We start from the raw sequence: 27,539 nt of genomic DNA on the forward strand, positions 1-27,539 counted from the left end.
TAAAAAGGGGGCGGGAGTCAGTAAGTTATACTTCTTCCCACTCCTTTTTGAGCGCAGAAATTATTATTTTTTTGACCATGTTGTATGATTCTTTGTTATCTGATGATTCTATATGTTTGAAATAAAACTACTACTACTACTACTATTTATTTATACATCAGAAAACAGCAAGAGAAAATAAAAAAACAAAACATTCAAACAAGTAACATCATAGTGCAAGAGAGGTTAGAAGTCAAAAAAGGCTTATGTGAATACCTCTCCAGAAATAAAAAAAATACACAGGAAAAAAAAAAAAAGAAAAAAAGGATTAAAAATACAATATAACTGAAATAATGAACTAAAGTAAAAACAATAAAAATGCAAATCAAATTCCAAATCATCAAATACAAATCAAATGATATACAGCCTCACATTTTTTTCATGAATTGCAGTCCTTTTCAGATGCTTTTAAAATAATGATAAAGAAGATGTTGAAAGAAGATGTTCTTCCAGTTGTGGAACAGTTAATTCACACATGCACAGTTGGTGGAAAAAAAAAAAAAAAAAAAAAAAAAAAGAGTAGAATATTTCAGGGGATGAACTTAAACTGCACGGAACAATTGTTACAGGAGTAGCTGGTTTCATTTGTGAAAAATGAACAGGTGTTGTACAGAATCACAACAACAAGTGACAAACTGAATGTCCACGAAGTCAATAAGAAGTAGTATCCCCACTGAAACCACGTCCTTGTTGACCTCCACTAGTTTGAGGTTCTGTAAAGTCGCTGTTTTGTGAGGGTGGTGCATTAGAGCAAAGTTTCAGAGCAGCTCTCAGTCTGGTGTTTGTCTTCCCATCTGGATTCTACGGAGGCAGATCTGGAGGTTTTTAAGTTTGATGTTCTTGTCAAAAGTAATCGGTGGTGCTGGTTCAGACACACTGTGTTTCTTCTTGCCATCTGATGCTGAGGAACTTTTTGGTCCAGATGCTGATGAGTCACATCTGTGCTGATGATAGGAAAGGGCAAAGGATGACAAGAATCTTTTTCCACATCGGTAACACTCAAACTGTTTTGGTGTGTTATGACACTGGTTGTTTGTACTTGTTTCTAGAGCTTCACTTTTTGTACAATTGTTCAGTTTTTGTCCTTTGTGGACATGTTTGATATGTTCATGTTTGGTACATTGTGAACCTGTGATAAAAGATCTGTCACAAAACCTGCACTGGTAGGGTTTCTTTTCAGTATGGGTCCATTGGTGATACTTGTAAGGGCTGAATGACCAGAATATCTTTGTGCACTTATCACATGGGTACATGACCTTCTTGTGATAATTATGATGGTCAGAACATGATTCTGACCAGGCTCTGAAAGGCTTCCCACACTGGTCACAGTTAAAAGGTTTTTCTCCATTGTGGATGTGTAGGTGAGTCTTAAGGTTACCCCTTTGGTTGAAAGTCTTCCCACAGTGGTCACAGTTATATGGTCTTTCTCCGCTGTGGATGCGAAGATGTGTCTTAAGGTGAGTAATGCGGGTGAAAGTCTTCCCACACTGGTCACAGTTATATGGTCTTTCTCCACTGTGGATGCGTAGGTGTCTCTTAAGGTGATTCATGCGGGTGAAAGTCTTCCCACACTGGTCACAGTCATGCGGTCTTTCTGCACTGTGGATGTGTAGGTGTCTTGTAAGGTTACTCCTTTGGGTGAAAGTCTTCCCACACTGGTCACAGGTGGGTTTTCCATCCATGTTTGCTGGAATCAGGTGATCTTTGCCAGATACAACTTTAAGGTTTCACTTAAAATCCACTTTTGGCTTCTTCCTACATCAAAATATAAAGGAAAAGAACAGGTGGTCACTGAAATGCAATGGAATGTAACAGAACAAACACTTCACTACAAGACCAGATTTAGGAGATAGACAAAATTAACTAGTTAGGTAATCGACAGGACAATTTCAAGGCAACCAACATTTGATGGTGTCTCCTTAAGAGATGCGTTTCCTGTATGAGACCGGAAAATAACAGATAATAGCAAAGATATTGAAAGATGATGAAAAATGTCAGGTTCTCTCCAATGTTGGCAGATTCTTTAAAATAGTGACAGAATCAAAAAACACTGCAAAAACTTATTTAGTTTGGTCACTGAAAGTCAAGTAAGACCAGTTCAATGTATTATTAGAGCCAAAGGGCTGAGAATTGCCTGCAAAAGCCCTATTGTATATGAACTTTTTTCTATTTATTATTATTATTATTATTATTATTATTATTATTATTATTATTATTATTTTGTACTTTTGTAGGAAGTTTTGAGGGCCTGAATAAGCAAGAAAACTCAACAGTTTTTTTATACAAGTGAAAACTGATGCAGATTCAATAATGTATAAGTGACTTCATAAAAGAAGAAGTTGATTCATTAAAAAACCTGAGAACTCGTCATGCCGCCCAGAGCCTTCAATGTAAAAAGAATCGCGACACTTCCATAAACTCCCATTGTAAAAAATGGCAAACAAAATATGGACCTTCTTCCGGGTTGTGCAGGGGCTGATAGTTCTTACATTGATCGCCCTTTTACACCAAAAAGAACCTGGTGCTAGAGCAAGTGCTTAACTGGTTCCAACCTGGTGCCTCCAAAGAACTGGTTTGCTTTTCCATAGGCCAAGAGTCAAGTGGAGCCAAATCAGAGCCACATCATTACGTCGTCGTAAAACGTGATCACGTGACTCAGTCTGGTGCAGGAGACACTCGCTCAGAAGCAAGTGCTGCTCTTGTGTTTACAAGCTGATATTGCAGTGTTTTTCAACCGTGGGGTCACCTGGAATTCAAATGGGGTCACCTGAAATTTCTAATAATTGTTACAACTAAAAACTTACTAATAAAAATATATGGTGAGTTGAGAGAGACAATTCCAATCCATAAAAGACATGACAAACTGTGAAGCTGAAACTGCAGCACTGTGGTTCTGTTTATCTGTCAAATGTTCATTGTGGTCAGTTTCAGATGCTGCAGCTCTTTCATAATTCATAGTTTAAGTTCAAGTTTGTTCAGTATTAATTGTCAGCCTTGTAAATCCAAGCTGGACTGACTGTACTGAAATTCTCACTCTGTGCAGTAATCTACAGGGCGGGGAAGCAAAATTTACAATATTTTGAGGCAGGGATTGAAAGACAGTGTATGACCAATTAGTTTATTGAAAGTCATGAGAATTTATTTGCCACAAGAAAATTGACATAATAGAAAATGTTTTTATTCTATGTGTCCTCCTTCTTTCTCAATAACTGCTTTCACTTCCTGAAACTTGCACAAGTGTTCCTCAAATATTTGGGTGACAACTTCTCCCATTCTTCTTTAATAGTATCTTCCAGACTTTCTGGTAATAGTTTTGCTCATAGTCATTCTCTTCTTTCCATTATAAACAGTCTTTATGGACACTCCAACTATTTTTGAAATCTCCTTTGGTGTGACGAGTGCATTCAGCAAATCACACACTCTTTGACGTTTACTTTCCTGATTACTCATATGGGCAAAAGTTTCTGAAAAGGTATGGATAATAGTGTTAGGTATGATTATGACATCAATATATGTTTGGTTTCAAAACAACTGACGTAGTGCCTGCTGAGAAAAAACAACTAAATGTTCATTGTAAATTTTGCTTCCCCACCCTGTACACCTGGATTTTCTGCCTCTGTCCATAATAATATACATTATATAGACTAAATGTCATTTAAATTAACGTTTATTTGCAGCATAGTAAAACAAACTATTACATGATCAAAAACAAATTAATTTTAGCAAAAATGTCTGTTGAATGTCTGGGGAAACCAGAAACTTGTGATGTTAAAATGGGGTCAAGAGCCAAAAAAGGTTGGGAACCACTGCTACATTGCAATCCACAGGCGAAAAACACAAATATTCACTTTATATATACAAAGCACTGAATGGTTTAGGCCCAAAATACATCAGAGACCTTTTAGTCCAGTATGAACCATCCACACCGCTCAGGTCGTCTGGTGCAGGTCTGCTCTGTGTTCCAAAAGTCAGAACTAAACATGGAGAATCAGCGTTCAGTTTCTATGTTCCGTATATCTGGAACAAACTACCAGAAAATATCAGGTCTGCTGAGAGTCTGAGTTCTTTTAAGGCGAGGTTAAAGACTCACCTGTTCACTGCTGCCTTTGACTAAAAGGCTTTTGACTTTTTGAATTGTATATTCTCTTTCGAAACTCTGCACTGCAACTCTTACTTTAATATGTGTGTATTTTTATATTTTTGGGTTTTATGTGTTGTTTTCTTACTTTCTTTTTTTAATCACCTTTTACATGTGTGATGGAAAATTACAATTCACCATGTGTTCAAGTTAACCTTTTGAACTTTGTGCTTGAATTTATGAACGTTGTGTTCTCATCTCTGCTGCATCTTGCTAAAACTGTGTTTTCACTTCTGCTGTGTCTAGCTAAAACCAGCCTGACCTTATGTTTGTGGTCACAGGGTGCGACTTCCTTTTACCGTTGTCGCACCTGGTTTCTGCTACACTCGCTGTGTTAGATATGTGCAAAAGTTCATCCAATACACACCAATGTAACTACAAGTGAACGTCTAGTTCCTGTTTAATGTCTAGGAAATGTCTGTAATACCATTATAAAAAGCCAGAGAGATCTCACTCTTGTGAGACACTCATAGGATGTCATTTTGACACGTACTTGACTGTCTCCTGATTGCAATCAATAAATGCTTTTGTAAGACAACGGACCGCCTGAACCTCTTCACTCATCGAGTTACAATAGAAATTTCCAACACACATGTTTCTTTTATAATGTTTGAAATGTGTTTCTTCTTCCCTTGTCGTTGTATTTCAATGTCCTGTGTGAAGCACCTTGAATTGCCTTGTTGCTGAAATGTGCTTTACAAATAAACTTGCCTTGTACAGTTCTATGTCTTTAAATCTATTCTGTATTTTATTCTTCTACTTGGGTTTTAATTATTCTTCTGTACAGCACTTTGGTCCACTGCGGCTGTTTTAAAATGCTTTACAAATGAAGGTGGATTGGATTGGATTGAATCACATATTAGTCAGTAGTAGTTGATGTTTTAAGATAATTCCTTTGTTTCACTAGTGGTAAAGTTCTTAGGATGCCATACCAAACTGACAGATTTATGATCACAGGACTTAAGTTTTATCTTAGGTACGCTTTTAAATACACATCCCCACATAGGATCATAAACTACAGCAGATAAGAGGTGAACCCACTGTCAGTTTTACATAGTCTACAGTCAGCCCATAGTTTGAAGATCAGTTTATAAGGATGATAAAAGTGATACGTGTTGGAATGTCTGGATCCATTTTCCTGCTTGCTGTGTGGATCCTCAGCGCTGAATTATATTTTGTTTGTGGTCAGATCAAGTCAAAAAAGAAATTTATTAAAAAAAAAATGAAACCGAAAAGGTAGATTATCTGCTACTTGAACCAGACCCTCCCCGCCCCCGTAGACATTCCACTGCTCCAGTTCTTAAAATACGACCCTTTGGTTTACTCCTGCACATACCTGACAAAAACACCATAACAGGGTTCAGCTTTAATGTTTTCAGCTTAGCCTGACCCCTGTTGTACTCTACTTTTAGAACTTCTATGTAGTTTTAGGCCCAGGTTACACAGCAACGATCTTGGGTGAAAAAGACAAACTATTTGATCAGATGTACCTTACATTTAGACGGCAATAGCGTTTTGGGGAGTTGAAAATGCAAAAAAGTGAAAGAACCTTCCAGAGCAGAAAATGGTAAAAACGCTCCAGTTTTCTGTCACTGTCTAAAGGCTTGCTCTGAACTGCTCTAAAATGTCACATATTTCTCTACTGATGAAGCTTGTCTCCCACTAAACTCATGGACACCAGTACTGATAAGATTCAGGGTCACTTCTGCTCACTGAAGAAGATGTTGTGGCTACAGGAGCAAAGACCTTGCATTCCAACAGATACACGTCTAAACTAGAAAAGCACTCTGAGAGCGCAGACCTCCGCCAAGGCAGATCAGTGCCCCCCCCCCCCCCCTCCCGATCACCACCAAAATTTAATCATTTGTTCCTTGTGCCAGTATCAATATTTCCTGAAATTTTCATCCAAATCTGTCCATAACTTTTTGAAAGATCCGGATCAGTCTTTGCCATTTGATAGAACACCCCATTGTAAATCCCTGAGTCAAACTGCATGAGATTTGCACAATTCCCCCATATTGTGATTTCCACCATAAATATTAGTCCCATATTTATTTTACCTATATTTTAAGATTCCTTGACCATGAAAACATACCATTAGCAACTGGATTCATAATTATATCCTTATTAGTTCAGTAGTTATTCACGAAAATCACATTTCTCGTAATGGTGGTTTTCTTCTGGATCTAGCTCCTTAAGTATTAAAGCTACATGAAATCCGGTGGCATACTCCCGATGCGGAACTGACTGAGCTACACGATGGCGCTTGTCAGAAATTTCTACCTTTAATATTAAAGGCACAGTAGGCCAAAAAGTAAGGGCACCCCCATTTTTTATATAAATTGAGATAAAATCCGCCTTCTGGATCAGATCCGGATCAGCCTTTGAAATGTGATAGAGGACCCCATTTTCAATTCCTGAGTTAAATTTCATGAGTTTTGGTCAATAATTAAGCGAGATATTGGGAAACGAAAATTTTGGCCCCATTTACCACAATGTTAATGAAAATTTCAAAGTGATCCAGAATCCAGGATTTCTTCCGGATCACCCCCAAAAGTTGTTCATTTCTTCCTTATCCCATTTCCAACAAACCCTGAAAATTTCATCCAAATCTGTCCATAACTTTTTGAGTTATGTTGCACACTAACGGACAGACAAACAAACAGACAGACAAACAAACCCTGGCAAAAACATAACCTCCTTGGCGGAGGTAAACAACAGTCATGACACTTTGCGCAGCACATCCCAGCAACAAGACGTGGACTGATGGTTGGCAAGTCACATCAACAGGTGAGGTCCACTGCAGTAAATGCACTGAATGCTGCTAAAAGATAGTGCAATAGGATGTGACTGTGTCTGTGTGTTTTTACCTCTTAATCTATTTATTATGTGAGTGTGATTGTGTATGTGTGTTTTTTTTATGTCAGGGATTATACCTTTTAGGATCACACTTTTTAATTTTGTCGTATAATGTACAATGACAATAAAGATCTATTCTATTCTATTCTATTCTATTCTATTCTATTCACATAAGAAAAGAAAAACGCTTGTCAATACGAGAAGAAAGTCGTCATATTTTGAGAATAAAGACATTATTTAACAAGAATAAAGTCATACCCACTCATCGAATAATATAGAACTTGGAACATTTTGTGAAGTTACTTTCATTTGGGATTTACACACGTCCAAATACTAATAAATAAATAAATAAATACACACACACACACACACACACACACATATACACATATATATGTACACAGTGGCATGCACAGACATTTTGGGGGGCAGGTGCTCATTGAAAAATAAGGGAAATAAGGGCACTTTGTGATCAGTTAATCACTGTTGTTTTATTTCTCTGGAATAAACACACAGCAAAGGTTTTTAGCAAGTTAGGCAGCTATAATGATAGATCAGCGTATTGGTTCCAAAATAAGAAAATTGTGTTTGGTTCCCTGTTGTAGCTGCCTAGAACCAAATAATAGTAGCTTTAATAATAGCCTGTTTTTTTTTTTTTGTTTTGGTTTTTTTTTTTTCAAGTTTTAATGATAGCCTATTAAGGTAAATACAAGATTACTGCAAGTCTTGTAACATAGAAATAACTTATGGTTGGTACAAAATAATAAAATTAGCTTATAAATAGGGATGAGCCCGACCCTCAGCTGAAACAAGTATCTGGTACAGGTTATGCACTTTTGAGGAGTATTATGAGTCAGTATCTGTGCCTGTGATGAATGAAAATCCTCATTAGCGGACTGTATCCTACTGTATGCCTTCATGCCTGATTTAATATTGCAAAAACACTTTTTGTTATAAAAATAAAATGTGGACAGCTTTTAACCCTTTCATGGATAGTGGTCACTACAGTGGACAGTTATTCTACAGCTGTTCTTTTGTATATTCATTGGTTTTGTTGTTTTATTTGCATATCAGACAACTTTGCTGTTCTTGATAAACCTGATCTGCTGTAACATGTTTGAGAGAAAATCAATTGTTAGTTGTTATTAGACTGTAATTAACAGTTTTCTGAAACAAAAAGTTTTTTTCACCTTATCTCCATGAAGTGAGTAATAACTAGTTTTAAAGTATGCTAAAATGTGAGAAAACATCAGATTAGCTGCATTAAAATAATATTTAATCGTTTTCACACAGTATATCACTTTCTGATATTGCATTTTAGATACATGTTTCTTTTCTTCAAAAAAAATAAACACATGGTGTCCAACTGAGTGGACATTTTTGTAACTCCATAAAAACAGGTTCATAAAAAATTTCCATCACATTGTTTTTTTCATGCCTAAAGAGGAATAAAAACACTTAGGAAAAAAAATCTTGATTAAGGTTCTCATAATTCATGCATGAAAGGGTTAAGATGGAACAGTTTAACTTTAAAATCTGAGTTAAAAGGCCCTAAACAGTGAACATGACTCAGGTCTTAACTCTGACCTTTCATCTTCATCTTCTTCTTCCTCTCCCTCCTTGCTGCTGTGGATACTTTTATCCATTAGAGCACAGAGCTGCTCCCCTGGGCTGACGGCTGGAGCTCCCTTTCTTTTTCTCTTCTAATCCTCTCCTTTCTTGGCATTATGCTGCAATTGGTAAATAAAAAGAGACCAACAGTATGAATAAGACTCCTTGGTTTTCAACTTTTCTTTTCTTCTTTTCCTTTTTTCTACAGGCAATTAGGAATTGCCTGTTTGTCATTTAAATAAAATTACTGCAAGTGTTAATTATGCAGCCTAATGTAAACCTACACAAATCTAAATATTCAGTTCAAATATACTGATAGATTCACATGATGTGATGACAAACTCCCGACATTAGTGGTGCTCATCACATCAGGTCATATTGATTTGGGCTAGCGTCTAGTTTGTTAAAGTAGTTTATTGTGGGCAGTGGGCTAATGTATGATCAGCTGTGTGGTGCTGTATGAGACAGGCTAGTTCACAACAGAGAGTTTAAATGCAAGTTATTGTTTGGCAACTGAGGTTTAAGAGCAAACAAACACTCGACTGGATTCATTTCTGTGCGTTACCTGGCTGTTGGGGCAGGGGAGGGGGAGTGTGTGGGCAACACGTCACATCTGTGGAGATGCACTGTGCTGTGGGCGGGGGGGAGAACTGGGGCATTATTACACGCTTTTAATTGTCCAGTATTTAGAGATGATTATGTTGGCATGGGCCACAAACACTAAAAAAAAAAAAAAAAAAAAAATCCTGAACTTTCAAAAGGGCACTTGCTTAGTCCAGAGGGCAAGGGGCAGATGGTAGAGCACCACCTAGTGTCTACCTGTGCATGCCACTGTATACATAGATAGATAGAACGATAGATAGAACGATAGAACGATAGATAGAACGATAGATAGAACGATAGAATGATAGATAGAACGATAGATAGAACGATAGAACGATAGATAGATCGATAGAACGATAGATAGAACGATAGATAGAACGATAGATAGATAGAACGATAGATAGATAGAACGATAGAACGATAGATAGATAGATAGATAGATAGATAGATAGATAGATAGATAGATAGATAGATAGATAGATAGAAAGAACGATAGATAGAACGATAGAACGATAGATAGAACGATAGATAGAACGATAGATAGAACGATAGAACGATAGATAGAACGATAGATAGAACGATAGATAGAACGATAGATAGATAGATAGATAGATAGATAGATAGATAGATAGATAGATAGATAGATAGATAGATAGAGATTTTTTTTTATTATATTATATATTTTAGTACCCATGAATGAAAAAAAAGTGTTAAAATGTGTAAAATCTCACTGTATATTAATCATTCTGACATAGCTTGAATATGACACCCAGCTTTGACATTTTTCTGTACTACTGGGGTCTGAAAAGTGAAGAAAGGATGTGAGAAATCCTATTTCACACCCCTGTTTAAAGCCATTCTAGTTTACTAATATGAATAATAAGCTTTTTAGGGTGTCGTGATTAATCTGTCATTATTTTGGTATCTAATGTTATGGATAGACACCAACAGAATGAAAAATGTGGCTAAAAAATCTGCAAAATCTTACTGTAAATCAATCCTTGTGGACAAACCTTGAAAATAACACCTAGCTTTGATCAGTTTTTAACAAGTGGGACCTGAAGAAAGAAAGAAAGAAAGAAAGAAAGAAAGAAAGAAAGAAAGAAAGAAAGAAAGATAGATAGAACGATAGAACGATAGAACGATAGATAGAACGATAGAACGATAGAACGATAGAACGATAGAACGATAGATAGATAGATAGATAGATAGATAGATAGATAGATAGATAGATAGATAGATAGATAGATAGATAGATAGATAGATAGATAGATAGATATACACACACACTGAAATACAGAGTCTATCCCCACATCAACACGTTGCTGCTTTGCTTGTCGCCTTCGCTGTAAAACCGGAAACTCTGTCGAATTCTCAAAATATTACGACTTTAATCTCATAAAAGTACAATTTTATTAACATTTAGTAATGAGTTTTTTTAAAACTACGACTTTATTCTCATTACATAATGACTTTAGTCTCAAAATATTTCAACTTCATTCTCGTAAAATAATGTTTTTTTTAAACTACGACTTTATTTTTTATTAAATAATGACTTTATTCTCGAAATGTAATGACTTTATTCTCATAGTGACAAGCGTTTTTTTTTTTTTTTTGTTTGTTTTTTTTTATGTGGTCCTAATATGCTGTAGTGAACAACAACAGTACCACAAGAATATGTGCAAACACTAAATGGTTTTCTTACCTTCTCCTCTGAATTAGTCTGTGCTGTCACGTCTGAAGTTTTCCACTCCTCCTGCTGATAACTGTTAACGTGTTCTTTTATTGGAAGCTCTAAGGACGAATTCAGATCGGTCTCAAAATTGACAAAATGTATTCAGATCCCAAATAATGTGGACACTCAGCTCTGAGGACTCAAAGATAATGAGCCCTGAACATTGGATGAAGAGTACCTACCCTATGGGCGGGCTCACCAGCAGGGCCGTAGCACCATATTCTGGGCCCATACACAAAAAGTCCCCCCCCGACACACACACGTCCACCCATCTGCCAAGGGCCTTACCCACCAACACAATGGCTGTATCACATTATGATTTAACCATAATTCACAAGTCTGATTAAGCAACTGTATAAGAAAACATAACCACGCAGACTGTATTTGCCCATTATATTTCCTGAGTGAACAAGAATGGGACACATTTTTCAATAGCCTATAATAATATGTCATAAAAGGTAAACAAACAAAACATGACTCAATAGTCATTTTCCTGTAAAGATACAAAAAAAATCCAAATATTAGGTATATAAAATCAAAATTGTAATAAATTGAAATTATACTCAAATATTTGACATAAAATCAAATCTTTACATAGGCGTTTTTTCAACTAAAAGTGCGGTTACAATTTTCCTGTAAAGATACAAAAAAGGCAAAAACAAACAGATTTGAACAAGTATTCCAAAAATAAAAATAGCACAATTCTATACATTCCAGTTTACTCGACAGAAAATGCCCACTGACAGGTCTTCTTGCTGGCAAAATCCCTGATGAGTTCTTTCAAGTCCAATGCTCTTGTCAATGTACTTTCAATGGAGAGAACTTAGCCTAACAAGCAAGGTGCGTTTCTCAGACTCCGTGTGGAGTGAACCATTTTGCGCTTTTCTCAAGGGGTGTTCACAGAGTAGTGACAGCAGTCTTGACTTTTTTGGAGTACAATAATATACCATTTTATAAAATCTAATGCATGAAGCTTGCATATAGGTATAGGTTTATCATATAATTTAGTTGAACAACAGGGAAAAAAAATACTTAAAAAAAATTAAATCTTAACTTCCCATTGGCCCCCCCACAGCCGTGTAGGTTAACACCCCTGATCAACGGCCATGCTCACCAGTACAAATGGGTTGGTCTTTAACCCTCCGGTATCCACGTGCACCTTTTAGGCACACTTTGCACTTCGTTTTAAAAATCTTCATATTATTTTTCACAATTTAAATAAGGTTAGAATTCAAAAGTTCTTCATTTTTGCATGATCTTTAAAATTCTGGCCACCAACTAAAATGTACACATTGTAAACAAAAGAAAATTACAAGACTAGCATCTGTCTCCCAAGTGTGCCTAAAAGGCACTATTTCTTCCATTTTATATGTATGGTTAGGGCTGACCTTGATTTACAAAAATAAAATCAAATTAGAGCATAAAAATAAATAAGTATATAATATTTAATGGTTTGATTTATAGGTGTGCATTTTACGCACACTTGGTGACAGATGCTAGTATTTTTGAACATTTGACCTAGCGCCAAAAATAATAATGCAAATTAACCAGTGTTGGAGTTAATCACTGACATATGCCAGGATGAAAAAATCAAATATGTGATCCACTTTTTATGTAGGATATTGAATTTTTTTATTTTTTTTTTTGTTTTTGCATCCAAAAAAAAAGGTTTGTTTACATTACAAACACAGCATTTAAAGGGTTAAAAAATGTGACAATTATTGAGTATTTGGTATTTTATTTACAGCTCAAGTTGATGAAATAGAAAAAAGTGTAAAAGAATTAAAAACAAACTGTATGAAAATTTTTTGACATTATTCCACAAGTGTGCCAAAAAGGCACACTTGGTGCTTAGTAAGGGCCTTGCTGGACAGGATACCGGAGGGTTAACTTAGCGTTATCTAAAAAAGATCGAACAGATGTGGGGCCTTAACTCTAAGTAAACTTATGTCAACAATCAGTTTACCCTTATCACCTATATTTGACAACACTATGTGTGTGAATGTGTGTGTTCAGACGTGTATCTAGAAGAAGAACAGAACCTAATTAAGGCTTGTTTAGACAGATGGTTCCTGTCTAAACAAGCTTATCCTAGTGATAACATACTTAAACTCCAACAGAGCAGGGGGAGACCGGGGATAGTTGTAACAGTTTTGACATTTTTGACTGTATCTTGGAGCTCTTTTAAGTCAGTGTGTTCCACATGTGACACAAACAAGTTACAAATGTCTGCTGTAAAATGGCATAGGTGCTACCTCTGCAACACCGACAGAAAAGGCATGGTTTAGTCCAGGGGTGTCAAACTCATTTTAGTTCAGGGACCATATTCAGCTAAATTTGATCTGCAGTGGGCCGGACCAGAAAAATAATAACAGAATAACCTATAAATAATGACAACTCCAAATTTTTGTCTTTGTTTTAGTGTAAAAAAACAAACAAACATTAAATTATGAAAATACTTACTTTTATAAACTCTCAGAAAAAAAAAAAAAAAACCCTGAAAAAACTGAAATTTAAATTAAAAGATGTAAGAAAATGTTGTGCAATTTTAATAATATTATTCCTCAACTTATCATTTCTACATGTGCACTACGGATCAGATCTACAAAGACACTAAACACTGAGGAACAGGCAGAAAATTGTTAAAATTGTGCTTAATTTTCTTTAGACATTTCAGGTTGTTCATATTTGTTCAGGTTATTCACATTTTAGTGTTACAGGATAGTTTGTAAATGTAAATATTTTCACAATTTAATGTTATTTTTTGGACTAAAACAAAGAAAAAAAATTAAGTTGTTAATTCTAGATTTTTTTTTTTTTTTGGCTTAATTCAAGATTTTTTTACTTAATTGAAGATTTATTTTTTTTGCTTAATTCAAGATTTTTTTACTTAAATGAAGATTTTTTTGGCTTAATTAATTTTTTTTTTTACTTAACTGAAGACTTTTTTTTTTTTTTGCTTAATTCAAGATTTTTCACTAAATTTGAGATTTTTTTTGGCTTAATTGAATTTTTTTTTTTACTTAATTGAAAAATTTTTTGGGGGGGGCTTAATTCAAGATTTTTTCCTTAATTCAAGCTAATTATTATTATTTTTTTTTTTTTTTTTGCTTAATTCAGTTCAAGACTGTGGAATTTTTGCATTTGGCAAAAACATCCCAAGGGTCAATGAAGACCTCAGCCAGGAAAGTGGTCCATAACATGCCCCTCACCTCTTTCTTTTTTTTGTGGGAATCTATGTGGAATCCACCCAGTTTACTAGTGATGCAACATCATACACCTTATCGTCTTGAGTTGCACGCCCTATTTTACTTCAATAAAAAAATTTCCTTTTCTTATTTTTCTCTTTCTTTCTTTCTTTCTTTCTTTTATATTTATTATTTAATTTTTTTCATTTGGATTACTGTAAGCTACCTGGCTGTTTTGAAAAACAATAAAAATATTCAACAGCACAGGAGACACAACAGAGGCCAGGGGTAATTTTACTCAACACTGGCCCCTGTTGGCCCCGCTGTAAAACCACCTATAAATTAAAGCAAATCTACACATTTGAAGAAAAAAAATCAGATTTGGTAAAAAGAACAAAACCCCCACAACATTCATTTTCCATCAAAGTGCATCTGATTTGAGCTGATCCTCCTGGTCTGGGATGTTTGGGTCAGACGTGTCGACAGCACTTTTAGATTATGCTTTACAACCATAAAAAAAAAGCATCAAACTAAACCATATCTGTGTTATAATGCTGCCTGTTTTTGGCCCTTCCTCTCTTTTTTTCCTACAAATGAGATGCTGAAAAGGTGAATGAAGATACACTGGAATAAAAAGCCCACCTGAAAACAGATATGATGTCATCTCCTGGATCCAAAGGAGGATTTACAGGCAAATTTACTTGTATTCTGATGATTCATAGACTTCAGACAGACTTCACTCTGCTGTTTTGCACTGTACTTCAGCGCCTACTGTGTATAAGTTAGGTTGTAAATATGTGCCATTATTTTATGTAGGTATTATAAAGGTAGATTTTAGACGTATATTTTACTTGTTTTTTTTTTTTTTAATTAGCCTTAGTTTTAGTCGATTTTAATATATTCATTTATTTATTAGTTATTTATTCTATTGATATGGCTAATATGGGTCCTCAGTAACCAGTTTCATTCTTTCTTTGTGATGGAATGACAAATAAACTCCTTTGAATCCTTTTGAATCCTTGAAAGCTGATTGAATGTAGGAAAATAACCTTGTGATTCACTATAACAGCCATGAATGACAGTATAGACTTAACTCGGGTGTTTTCTTATGTTTGATGCTACGACTACACTCGATTATAAGTGATTTAAACATAGGGTCATGATTTCAGGGCCCAAACAGACAGTTCAGTTATACTGGAATAATTCTGCCTGTTCATCCTATAATATAATAATCCTATAATTGACCCATAACATATGTGGGTTCATATCACTATACTGTGGCTTTCAAGTTTAGTAGATTTTCCACTTAACTTTATTTTAATTTTAGATTAGATTTTCTTATTTTACTAGTTTTCTTTTGTAATTTTATTTTCTGACATATTGGCTCTTTATTCATATTGTTGCACTGACTAGAAAACACAATGACATTAAAGGCTATTCTATTCTATTTGATGTTTAATCACACATAAGTGAGTCTATGTTTTAATAACACTAAAGAAACACCCAGTGATGCACATGATAACATGAAATCAAGACAAAGTCATACTTCACTGATACATACGTGACAATAACAGAACTACCTGGAACTAATAACTGGAAAAAGATACATTAAGAAGTAACTGAACAAATAATCTGTGATTATGGTAAATACTTCTGTCTCATGTTTCAGGTGCACTTCAGAATTAGAATAAAACAAGATGATAAAGTAGAACATAGAACAACATTACATGACAAAATGTTTGTAATTGAAGTCCTAAACTTTCTGAAACATCAAGAGGTTCTTTGTTACCAAACATTCATCGGCAATTCTGCAGATTTTCAATCAAATTAAGCACATTCTGCAGGTCAGGGTTAGACTAGTGTAAAAAAAAAATGTTGAAACCAGTTCACGTTAAGGAAAAAACTGGACTGGATCAGGACCAGACATGGACCACTGACTCACTGCAGCTGACACTAAAGCTGGATCTATAGTCGTGCAGATGTCACGTGTCACTACCAGGGATGTAACGATATGAAAGTTTCACATCACGGTTATTGTGACCAAAATTATCACGGTATTATTGACACTGTGCTCAAAAGGTTCAAAAAGTACTGATACACACACGAAATAATTTAATAAAGTTGTATTTAAAATAAATAAATAAATAAAATAAAATAATTAGCACAATGTACCTTCTGTTGCAGAAACATTCAAACATTAACCCTTAGTGGTCTGAGCCTATTTTGTCCATTTTTCAGTGCTTTTGATTTTGCCTTTACATACTATATAAACAAATGTTTCCTGCACCCATGTTTGGTATCTTTTTTTCAGCACAACTTCATCTATCTCATCTGTCTATTATTTTTTTCATTTTAACCTACTATATCAACATAAAAGGCAAAAAAAAAAAAAAAAACACAAAAAAACACAAAAAAATATAAAATCCGATTTGAAAAATGGATATAATTTATTGCATAAATAACACAAAGATGCTTAACGAACCTTTTCAAAGACTTTAAAAGTGAATATTGGTTCCAAATATTAGGTATATAAAATCAAAATTGTAATAAATTAAAATTATACTCAAATATTTGACATAAAATCAAATCTTTACATAGGCGTTTTTTCAACTAAAAGTGCGGTAATCAAGCACGGTTATCATGATAATTAGAATTTAAACTGTAATACTAACCGTCGGGAATTTTACCATGGTTTATCGATAAACCGGTAATTGTTACATCCCTAGTCACTACCTACGCCGTCACTTTGGATGACTACGCTTTGCCTCGACGTGCACCTCTTCCAGATTGTAACTACATGGCACGGCAACGCAGAGACACCGCCTCCTGGTTGGCTAATTTATGATCATGTGACACCAGAACTACACAGCAACAAATGTTGTGGGGTTCCACCGTATATAGTTCATTTGTTTTTGTTCAGTACTTATTTCACTTTTGTTCTTGTTTGTTACTTTTTGCTCCGGAAAAACATGTGTGATCATGCATATTAAAAAACCCACATAACTGAACAAAATTGTGCCTTTATTTGATTAATATTTTCATTCTGCGGTCACACATCCCATTTCCTACGTCACTTCCTTCTCCATCACTTACATTGTAATACTTCTAAAAAGAACTATGATATCTTCGTTGACTTCTACAAGCCCGCAAAGACACTGCTCCATGTTGGCTGCTATTGTTATTCTAAAACAGGAAACGCCTAGTGGAAGATGTCGAAACCATGTGTTAATACTGATTTTAATGCTTAATGCTGACCATAAGTTTTCTTTTCTTGGCTCCTCACAACTGTTAGTTTGCAAGACACCTGTGTCCTTCAAAACATGAATGTTTCTCTCAGTCAGCTTCTCAGTTCTGCATATTGTAAGCTACTTTATCTCTAAAGATAGCACAACGTACAGTTTGACCTTTTAGCCCATAGCAGAGCATGAGCTCTCTCAGTTCTGGAATTCAACAAAGAGTTGCTTTCCAAACTTCCCAGAATGACTCCAAGGTCTTACATTCTGTCCTGTGTCCATCTGACATTCTTTCTTTTACTTAGCAACAGTATCATACGTCATATTTTATATCAACCAATCCCATGTAAGCTTAGCACAGCCTCTATAAGTTAGACTGATTTTCTGTATTAGGTAGAACTGACTCTTGAGAGAGGGCGAAGCTTCGTCTGTCAGTTTTCTCATTTGTGCACAAATAAACGGCTTGCCTGATTGAAGCACATCCATTCTCCACAAAGTCTTTGTTGTTTTCCAACCATCACACATGAAAACAACTCCACAGTGTAGAGTCTCACTTTTAAAACAAGCCGATACCAGCACTCCTACCACTTTCTGATTTAGAGGGAAACTGCAACACTTTCTCAAAATGACACAGCTACAATATGCTCAAGTGCAAGAGCACATAACCACCAGATATGGTGTACCTACATGACGTAGAGCTACGTGCGACCATAAATCCAGCTTAAGTCTGTCATGTGTCCTTTAGTAGTTGTGAACTTCCTCCTCAACTGGAATGTGATCTCCTTCATGTTGTTGGCCTCAGTTTGGGGCTATACCACTACAAGCTCATCAGTCATTCTGTCTCATCCATATTATGTTCAACATGTTGCTTATGACTGATGCAAAACCACATGAATTCAGGACTCTGACACCTTCAACCAAGGGTGTTCTTCCAGTTGTGCAACAGTTAATTCACACATGCACAGAGTAGAACATTTCAGGGGATGAACTAAACTGGTGTGAACCTCAACCAGAAACAGAATCATAAGAACAAGTGACTGATTAAATTTCCGCAAAGTCAATAAGAAGTAGTATCCTCATTGAAACCGCGTCCTTGTTGGCCTCCACTGGTTTAACTTTACATGTTGTGGCAGGTTGAGGTTCTGTAACATCACTGTTTTGTGAGGGTGGTGCATTAGAGCACACTTCTTTACTCTGCGGACAAAAAAAATGCAGCTTACAGTCTGGTGTTTGTCTTCACATCTGGATTCTATGGAGCCAGATCTGGAGGTTTTTAAGTTTGATGTTTTTATCAAAACTAGTCGGTGGTGCTGGTTCAGACACACAGCGCTTCTTCTTGTCTTCCGACGCTGAAGAACTTTTTGGTCCAGACGTTGATGAGTCACATCTGCGCTGATGACAGGAGAGGGCAGAGGGTGACAAGAATCTTTTTTCACATCTGTAACACTCAAACTTTCCCTTTTCTCCTTTGTGGATGCATAGGTGTGTCTTAAGGGTAGGTGCGTGGGTGAAAGTCTTACCACACTGGTCACAAAAATATGGTCTTTCTCCTCTGTGGATGCGTTGGTGTATCTTAAGGGTAGATGCGTAGGTGAAAGTCTTCCCACACTGGTCACAGTTATATGGTCTTTCTCCTCTGTGGATACGTAGGTGCATCTTAAGGGTAGACTGTTGGGTGAAAGTCTTCCCACACTGGTCACAGTTATATGGTCTTTCTCCGCTGTGGATGCGTAGGTGTATCTTAAGGTGAATCATTTGGGTGAAAGTCTTCCCACACTGGTCACAGTCATATGGTCTTTCTCCCTTGTGGATGAGTAGGTGTGTCTTAAGGTTATTCGTGTGGTTGAACATTTTCCCACACTGGTCACAGCTATATGGTTTTTCTCCGCTGTGGATACGTAGGTGAGTCTTAAGGTGATTCCTTTGGGTGAAACTCTTCCCACATTCATCACAATCATATGGTCTTTCTCCCTTGTGGATTTGTAGGTGTGTCTGAAGGGTAGACTTTTGGGCGAAAGTCTTCCCACACTGGTCACACTTAAATGGTCTTTCTCCGCTGTGGATGCGTAGGTGTTTCTTAAGGTTATTCCTATGGGTGAAAGCCTTCTCACACTGGTCACATTTATATGGTCTCTTTCCCTTGTGGATGAATAAGTGTTTCTTAAGGTTAATCTTATGGTTGAAAGTCTTCCCACACTGGTCACAGGTGGGTTTTCCATCCATGTTTGCTGGAATCAGATGATCTTCGCCAGATACAACTTTTAGGTGTCACTTAAAATCCACCTTTGGCTTCTTTCTACATCAAAACATAAAGAAAAAGAAGAGGTGGTCACTGAAATGTAATAGAATGTAACAGAACAAACACATCTCTTCAAGACCAGGACCACTGCACATCCAAATAGCAGAACATTTATTGGTGTTAACAGGTGGCGCTAGGTGTCAGATTCGATATTTTCATGTCATTATGTTTAAGGTGTGACTCTTATCATACATGTGAAGTTTGGTGCTGATTGGACCAAAGACTGTTGAGTTATAACAGTTTGGTTTTTCTTAACGCCGCGCCCTGAACTAAGGTTATTATCGCTAACGAAAACTAACGAAATGACAATAACTAGAATTGAAAAAAACATTTTCGTTAACTGAAATAAATAAAAACTACAATTAAAAGAAAAAACAATAACTAACTGAAACTGTATTGTGTGCTTACAAAACTGACTAAAACGTATTAAAATTATAGATAAAATTCCCTTTGTTTTCATCTTTGTCAATGGTGGATTGATGTGAAATCGATTTATTTCACTTGAGCAATTTTAGCTAGCGCCACCATACGACACGTCATGGTCTGTCACTGGTAGTCACTTGTCGTTTAGAGTCATCTTCTCGTCCCCACTCTACCTGAAAACATGGATGCTAAAGTTAGGAGAAAGCAGCAGAGTCCTGTATGTGAATACGACAGTGAGGAAGAAAAAACTAAAACTAATACTAGAACTAAACTAAAACTAAGCATTTAGAAATAAACCAAAACTAATAAAAAAATAGCAAACCTGCTCTAAAAACTAATTAAAATTAATTGAATTAGAGAAAAAAAAAGTCAAAAGTAACTAAAACCAAACTATAATGAAAAATCCAAAACTATTATAACCTTGCCCTGAACTTGAGTGACAACCGTTGACCATTTCTTTTTACCGTTTTCTTTATTGGACATGTTTTCAATTTAATGACAGAGATACAATAACAAAGCAAAACAGATTGAGTAAAACATGAAAAAAATGGGGGCATCTTGACAGTTCACCAGATCCAAATTATACAACAAACAATTGGCAAATTAGGAATGCAAACCAGCAAGTACTGTAAACTCTGATTCAGGAAAAAGTTACATTCCCCATGATGTAGACTTCATGTATTACTTCTGTCCCGTCTCTATGACAGTGGTTCCCAACCTTTTTAGACTTGTGACCTCATTTTAACATCACAAATTCCTGGCGACCCCAGACATTCAAAACTGAGACATTTTTGTTTTGCAAAAATTCATTTGTTTTTGATCATGTAATAGTTTGCTAAACTATGTTTCAAATAAAAGTTCATTTTAGACGACATTTAGTCTATATAATGTATATTATTATGAATGGCTGCAGAAAAGTCAGGTGTAGATTACTGCACAAAGTGAGAATTTTATTTCCTTGGTCAGGATATGTACAGTCAGTCCAGCTTGGATTTACAAGGCTGACAATTAATACTGAACAAACAAGAACTCAAACTATGAATTATGAAAGAGCTGCAGCATCTGAAACCGACCACAATGAACGTTTGACTGATAAACAGAACCACAGTGCTTCAGTTTCAGCTTCACAGTTTGTCTTTTATGGATTGGGATTGTCTCTGTCAACTCACCAGATATTTTTTATTAGTAAGTTGTTGTTGTTGTTGTTTTTGTAAATTTTTATCAATTACTAGAAATTTCAGGTGACCCCTTTTGAATTCCAGGCGACCCCACGTGGGGTCCTGACCCCAAGGTTGAAAAACACTGCTCTGTGATAAAGCTTATAGTTAGTGCGACTCAGGCTGATCTAAGTTCAGCTGCTATAGGATTAGACTGGGACACTCCCCATGATACACTGACCTCCTCTCTGCTCCTCCTCCTGTCTGACCTCATCTGTTATTATTATTTATGCATTCTGTACACGTTATATTTTCTGTTCAGATGGAAATATAAAAAAAAGTTGATGCAAACAAATCGATTTGTATTCTTTTATTCCCTCACCCAATGAGAATCAATAAGAGAATTAACAAGGAATGAGATCGATAAGAAAAATCGATCACGGAATCGGAATGGTTAAATTCTTATCGATTCCCATCCCTACCTGCGATGGACCTTCAAGTTGCCCTAGCTGCTCTAATTTATATCCAAGACTCGTTTCCGCAATTGCCACGATTGTTCTGTTTCCTGTTTTGTGATTGTATTTCACGCTAGAAGAGAACAGGAAGAGAAGTAGGAAGGTTCTATGCAGGTGTGTTGTGCCACATTATGTAATAAATTCCCATTATGTAATAAAAGTTCAAAATGTAATAAGAATGTCACGCCATCTTGTAATAAAGCCGCATTATGTAATAAACTGACACATTTTGTAATAAACTACGTCAACGCATTATGTAGTAAATGTTTTCGCATTATGTAGTAAGTTATTACAATTTGAGAAATTTATTACAAAATGCACTTGACACATATTTATTTTCAGGAAAATGTAATAACATGGTTCATTTCCAAGATCATAAGATACTGTATCAGATACAACTGACACGGCAATATAATAACAATGTGCTAAATTAATCTTTAAACTGTGTGGTTAAAGTTCTGATTACATTACCTGGAGCTCCTGTGACTAACTTCTTCTAAATTGCTCTGAAATTATATTAATTTGGATTGTTATTACATAATGAACCATGTTATTACATTTTTTATAAAAATAAAAATGTGTTAAGTGCATTTTGTAATAAATTTATCAAATTGTTACAATTTACTACATAATCTGAAAAAATGTACTATATAATGCATTGACATAGTTTATTACAAAATGCGTCAGTTTATTACATAATGCGGCTTTATTACAAGATGATGTGACATTCTTATTACATTTTGAACTTTTATTACATAATGGGAATTTGTTACATAATGCGGCTCAACAAGGTGTTTGGTCTTGGCGGTGGTGATGCCACCTGGCGTGCATACTACACCCATAAATAGGAAATTTCACACACTTTTGACTGTCTGTCTGTATGCAGATTTTTTCCCCAAAACGCACGTCTAAACATGTAATTAAAAGTGAGAATACAATGCTATTTTTGTGTTTTTTGGTTCAGATCATTACCATCTAAATGTGGCCTTTATTGTAGATAATTCCTTTATCGCAACAGGGGTAGTTGTTTGTTTACCTGCTTTACTAGTTTCAGATCCTTCCTGTAGCCTTCATCAGCAGGTACAGAAACAACTACCCCTGTCTTGGTAAGGAATTATCTACAATAATTGTTTGTGGAAGACAGTATAAAACTCTACCAGACTAAACGTCGCCTTAGTGCTGCTTACTGCTCTGCTTGCTGCTTTTAGAGAATGCATAATAGAAATACATGAGTCCAATCCATGATTATTTCAGTCTACAGCCTCAACAACTCCTTCAGCTTTGAAACACAAAACAACACACCAGCTCAGAAGACCAGGCATGAAGAAGACCCCACCCCCCAGGATTAACCCACGGGGACCATGCCCCCTGCCCTGCAGGTCTGAGAAGCTGAAAAGCTTTCATGTTTTCTCACAATCTGTTTTATTTCTAAGAACTAAAGTAGGATTACTTTGTTTTAGTTGCATATTTGAAATAAAATGAAACTAAGAACTAGGGCTGCTCGATTATAGGAAAAAAAAAAAATCACAATTATTTTAGCAATAATTGAAATCACGATTATTTAAAACGATTATTTGTTAACCTTAAAGTTGTTTATTTTTTTCTTGCAAAACAATGTAAAATATACTCTTTAAACATAAATAAAGCTTTTAACCACTAAAACAAAGTATGTTCACTTTTGTACGAAACAAAAAAATCTTTGAATGCAAATAAGTGTACTGTAAATTCAAGTATGTTTCCTTTTGTGAACAAATAGTGCACTGGAATTAAACTGCTATAGACTTGCCATAGAACTGTAGCAATAAAAAAAAAAAAAAAAAAAACCTCACGTAAAGTGCAAATTATAAATTCAAGTATGTTCAATGTAGTATGAAACAGTAAATTCAGTGGCGTCCCGTAAGGTTTCAGTTCAGGCCTTCTGTATACATCAGCCATCTAGAATACGTACGTTAGGGTTATACGGGTTAGGTCAATACAGGAGTTGCAGCGTAAAGAGATTCAGAGACTGAAGATTGCATTGCGGGCGAAGTTGTAAACGGAGTTGTTTTTATGTGTTTTAGTTTTTCATAAGATTATGATAACGTGGCGGTGGTTAAACTTTAGATGGTTTAAAGGTTTGTTGTGTTAGCGGTCGGTGCGGACACAACTACGAAACACTTTTCGCACGTGATGTGTTTTTGCTCTTCGTCTTCTTCATCAAACCCAAAGTGATTCCATACAATTGAATTGGACTTGCCTTTTTTGTTTACCAAGCACTTCTGCTGTGATTCTCCTGCCGTTTTTCCAGACCGCTAGGTACAACTTTCCTCTTGGGGTGGACCTGCCGGCTAGCAGGCAGCAGTAGCTTAGAGGGGGGCGGGGCAGAGCAGCTCATGGTAGCTTGCGTGCACGTGAATTAAAATGACTCAAAATTAATAATCGTTTTTTCTCGATTACATAATTTTTGTAATCGTTGTGTGTAATAATCGAAATCGTAATCGAATTTCGATTAATTGCACAGCCCTACTAAGAACCTACTGTGCTTTCCTCATGTATTCTTATTTAGGCTGTGGCTACGGATTTGAAACCGTACAAAAGTACAGAAAGACTAAGAATATGGCATGCTTCATGATTGGCTAATTACTGTCATGTGCTCCTGTAAATTCCATATGAACAAGTGGTTCCAGGCACAACAAACCCCGCCCCTCACATGTATTTTATCTTATTTTGGCTTCGATCCAGCTGATGTCATCACATCAACTGCCTCTAGATATGTGCAAAGTTTGAAACAAAACTGATGCTTTTATAGACATTTGAAATTTCGCCCATTATACATACATGGGGAAAAAAGATTTTAAAAATTCATAAAAAATTTAAACTTTGATCTACTTTTCTCAAATTTTAATGACGTCTATCCTGGGTCACTGTCAATCTATAAACCCAAGTTGGTATCAATTCAACCAATAGGCTCTAAGCACAGCCCCACTACTTCCTGAACTTCATACAGCTCCTTTATTTCCTGTCTTTCATTATTGGACACACTGAATAATCCAGGTGTGTCCACAGTACCACAGTAATCACAACAAGAAGTAGCAGACACACCTGGATCACTGGAATGTTTGCCTGCGTTTTTGGCTTCGCTTTGACCCTTAACTCGCTCACTGAAACGCTGGCGTATGAAACTGAGGAAAAGCAGCGAAGGAAAGAGAAACACACACACAAACACACACACCGGGTTGCCAGATCCAGCATAAGCATCTGCTACAAGGAACTAACACACCCACCCACAAACACACACACACACACACACACAGGGTTGCCAGATCCAGCATGAGGGTCTGCTACAAGTACAAGGAACTGACACACACACGCACGCACGCAGACACAAACACACACACCGGGTTGCCAGATCCAGCATAAGCATCTGCTACAAGGAACTAACCCCCCCCACACACACACACACACACACACACACACACAGGGTTGCCAGATCCAGCATGAGCGTCTACTACAAGTACAAGGAACTAACACACACACGCACGCACGCACATACACACACACCGGGTTGCCAGATCCAGCATAAGCATCTGCTACAAGGAACTAACCCCCCCCCCCCCCACACACACACACACACACACACATACACGCACACACAGGGTTGCCAGATCCAGCATGAGCGTCTACTACAAGTACAAGGAACTAACACACACACGCACGCACGCACATACACACACACACACACACACACACACACACACACACACCGGGTTGCCAGATCCAGCATAAGCATCTGCTACAAGGAACTAACACACCCACCCACCCACCCACATACACACACACCCACGCGCACGCGCACACACACACACACACACAGGGTTGCCAGATCCAGCATGAGTGTCTACTACAAGTACAAGGAACTAACACACACACGCACGCACGCACATACACACACACCGGGTTGCCAGATCCAGCATAAGCATCTGCTACAAGGAACTAACACACCCACCCACCCACATACACACACACCCACGCGCACGCGCACACACACACACACACACACACAGGGTTGCCAGATCCAGCATGAGTGTCTACTACAAGTACAAGGAACTACCATGGCTAAAGACGACTCCTACACCGGTATAAATAGGTCCGGTATTTACACCCGCTGGCTCTCACCGGGATGGTGAGACCACCGCGGTCCGGGCTCGGTGAGACCCTCTCTTAACCCAGGCCCGGGCCACGGTCTCTTCACTTGGTGGATGACCGGGCCATGGGACCCCCGCCGCCCGGGAAACATCAAGACCAAGGCGTGATTAAGCGAAATAAAAGCGGATTTTATTCCTGCAGTGAACAACAGCAGTAACACAAGAACATGTGCAAACACTGAATCGTATTGCATACCTTCACCTCTCAATTAGTCCGTGCTCTGACGTCCGAAATTTACAACTCGTCCTGCTGGTAACAGAGTATATGTGTGCAGCGCTTTAAAGAGTCCGTGTAGAACGCTCCGTCTGTCATATTAGTTCCGACCTTCAACACAGCACATGTTGCAGAAAGAAATGAATGAACTTCTGATCTGTTCAGCACAGGAGCCACAACAGGGGCCAGGGGTAATTTTACAGAACACTGGCCCCTGTTGGCCCCCCTGTAAAACCACCTATAAATTAAAGCAAATCTACACATTTGATGAAAAAAAAAATCTAATTTGGTAAAAAGAACAAAATCCCATAAAGTGAATCTGATTTGAGCTGATCCTCCTGGTCTGGGATGTTTGGGTCAGACGTGTCGACAGCACTTTTAGATTATGCTTCACAACTGTAAAAAAAAAAAAAAAAAAAAAAAAAAAAGCATCAAACTAAACCATATCTGTGTTATAATGCTGCCTGTTTTTGGCCCTTTTTTTTTTTTTTTTTTTTTTTTTTTTTTGTGATACTGAAAAGGTGAACGAAGACACACTGGACAAAAAGCCCACCTGAAGACAGATATGATGTCATCACCTGGATCCAAAGGAGGATTTACAGGCGTATTAACTTGTATTCTGATGATTTACAGACTGAAAGCTGATTGAATGTAGGAAAATAACCTTGTGATTCACTACAACTGCCATAAATGACAGTATAGACTTAACTCAGGTGTTTTCTTATGTTTGATGCTACAGCTACACTGGATTATAAGTGATTTAAACATAGGGTCATGATTTCAGGGCCCAAACAGACAGTTCAATTATACTGGAATAATTGTGCCTGTTCATCCTCTAATATAATAGTCCTATAATTGACCCATAACATATGTGGGTTCATATCACTATACTGTGCCTTTGAAACTTTTTTCCACTTAACTTTATTTTAATTTAGATTTGATTTTCTTGTCTTCACTAGTTTTCTTTTGTAATGTTATTTTCTGATGTATTGGATTTGTATTCGTATTGTTGCACTGACTGGAAAATGCAATGACAATATAGACTATTCTATTCTATTCTATTCTATTCTATTCTATTCTATTCTATTCTATTCTATTCTATTCTATTCTATTCTATTCTGTTCTATTCTGTTTGATGTCATGATAATCATCTTTACTTGTATAAAACTAACAGAAGTCACATATTTTATCATTATTTTCACATTTTTCTCCATTATCAGGTCTTTCTCATAAGGTTTGTGTTGTTATTTATCATCTGATACTAATTTCTGGCTGATATGTGCACCTGAAAAACAACAAACCTGTTCATTGAACTCCAGTGTTGCTACTTTTTGTCATTCG

General features: G+C 36.6%; 2 protein-coding genes and 1 long non-coding RNA gene across 10 annotated transcripts in view; 1 reads left to right on the forward strand and 2 right to left on the reverse strand.

Moving 5' to 3' along the window:
* Window positions 1–497: 497 nt before the first annotated feature.
* Window positions 498–26,395, reverse strand: LOC115424560 (oocyte zinc finger protein XlCOF19-like). 4 transcript variants are annotated; one of them, XM_030141909.1, is made up of 2 exons: window positions 26,181–26,395; window positions 498–1,794 (listed from the first exon to the last, which is right to left on the reverse strand). In XM_030141909.1, the coding sequence occupies exon 2, from the start codon at window positions 1,719–1,721 to the stop codon at window positions 810–812; it is 912 nt and encodes a 303-aa protein (XP_029997769.1). In that variant the 5' UTR covers window positions 1,722–1,794; window positions 26,181–26,395; the 3' UTR covers window positions 498–809. The 4 variants fall into 4 exon arrangements, with proteins under 4 accessions (XP_029997769.1, XP_029997768.1, XP_029997770.1 ...); XM_030141908.1 differs by lacking the exon at window positions 26,181–26,395 and adding an exon at window positions 10,956–11,060; XM_030141910.1 differs by lacking the exon at window positions 26,181–26,395 and adding an exon at window positions 8,624–8,674.
* LOC115424561 (uncharacterized) lies at window positions 966–18,979 on the forward strand. Its single transcript, XR_003936101.1, has 3 exons — window positions 966–1,053; window positions 1,376–1,568; window positions 18,889–18,979. It is a non-coding gene; the product is annotated as an uncharacterized LOC115424561 (long non-coding RNA).
* The window catches only part of LOC115424559 (zinc finger protein OZF-like), a 36,637-nt gene continuing 26,874 nt past the window's right edge, over window positions 17,777–27,539 (reverse strand). For all 5 annotated transcript variants that reach the window (XM_030141902.1, XM_030141907.1, XM_030141905.1 and 2 more), the window contains one exon: window positions 17,777–19,209. In XM_030141902.1, coding sequence (XP_029997762.1) covers window positions 18,643–19,209 — 567 coding nt within the window. In that variant the 3' untranslated portion in view covers window positions 17,777–18,642. The remainder of the gene's footprint in view (window positions 19,210–27,539) is intronic.

Source organism: Sphaeramia orbicularis, chromosome 8 (assembly GCF_902148855.1).
Source record: "Sphaeramia orbicularis chromosome 8, fSphaOr1.1, whole genome shotgun sequence".
Classification (NCBI taxonomy): domain Eukaryota; kingdom Metazoa; phylum Chordata; class Actinopteri; order Kurtiformes; family Apogonidae; genus Sphaeramia; species Sphaeramia orbicularis.

Excerpts from the sequence above, each read along its gene's own strand:
- LOC115424560 (XM_030141909.1), bottom strand. The coding sequence starts at position 1,721 with ATGGATGGAAAACCCACCTGTGACCAGTGTGGGAAGACTTTCACCCAA.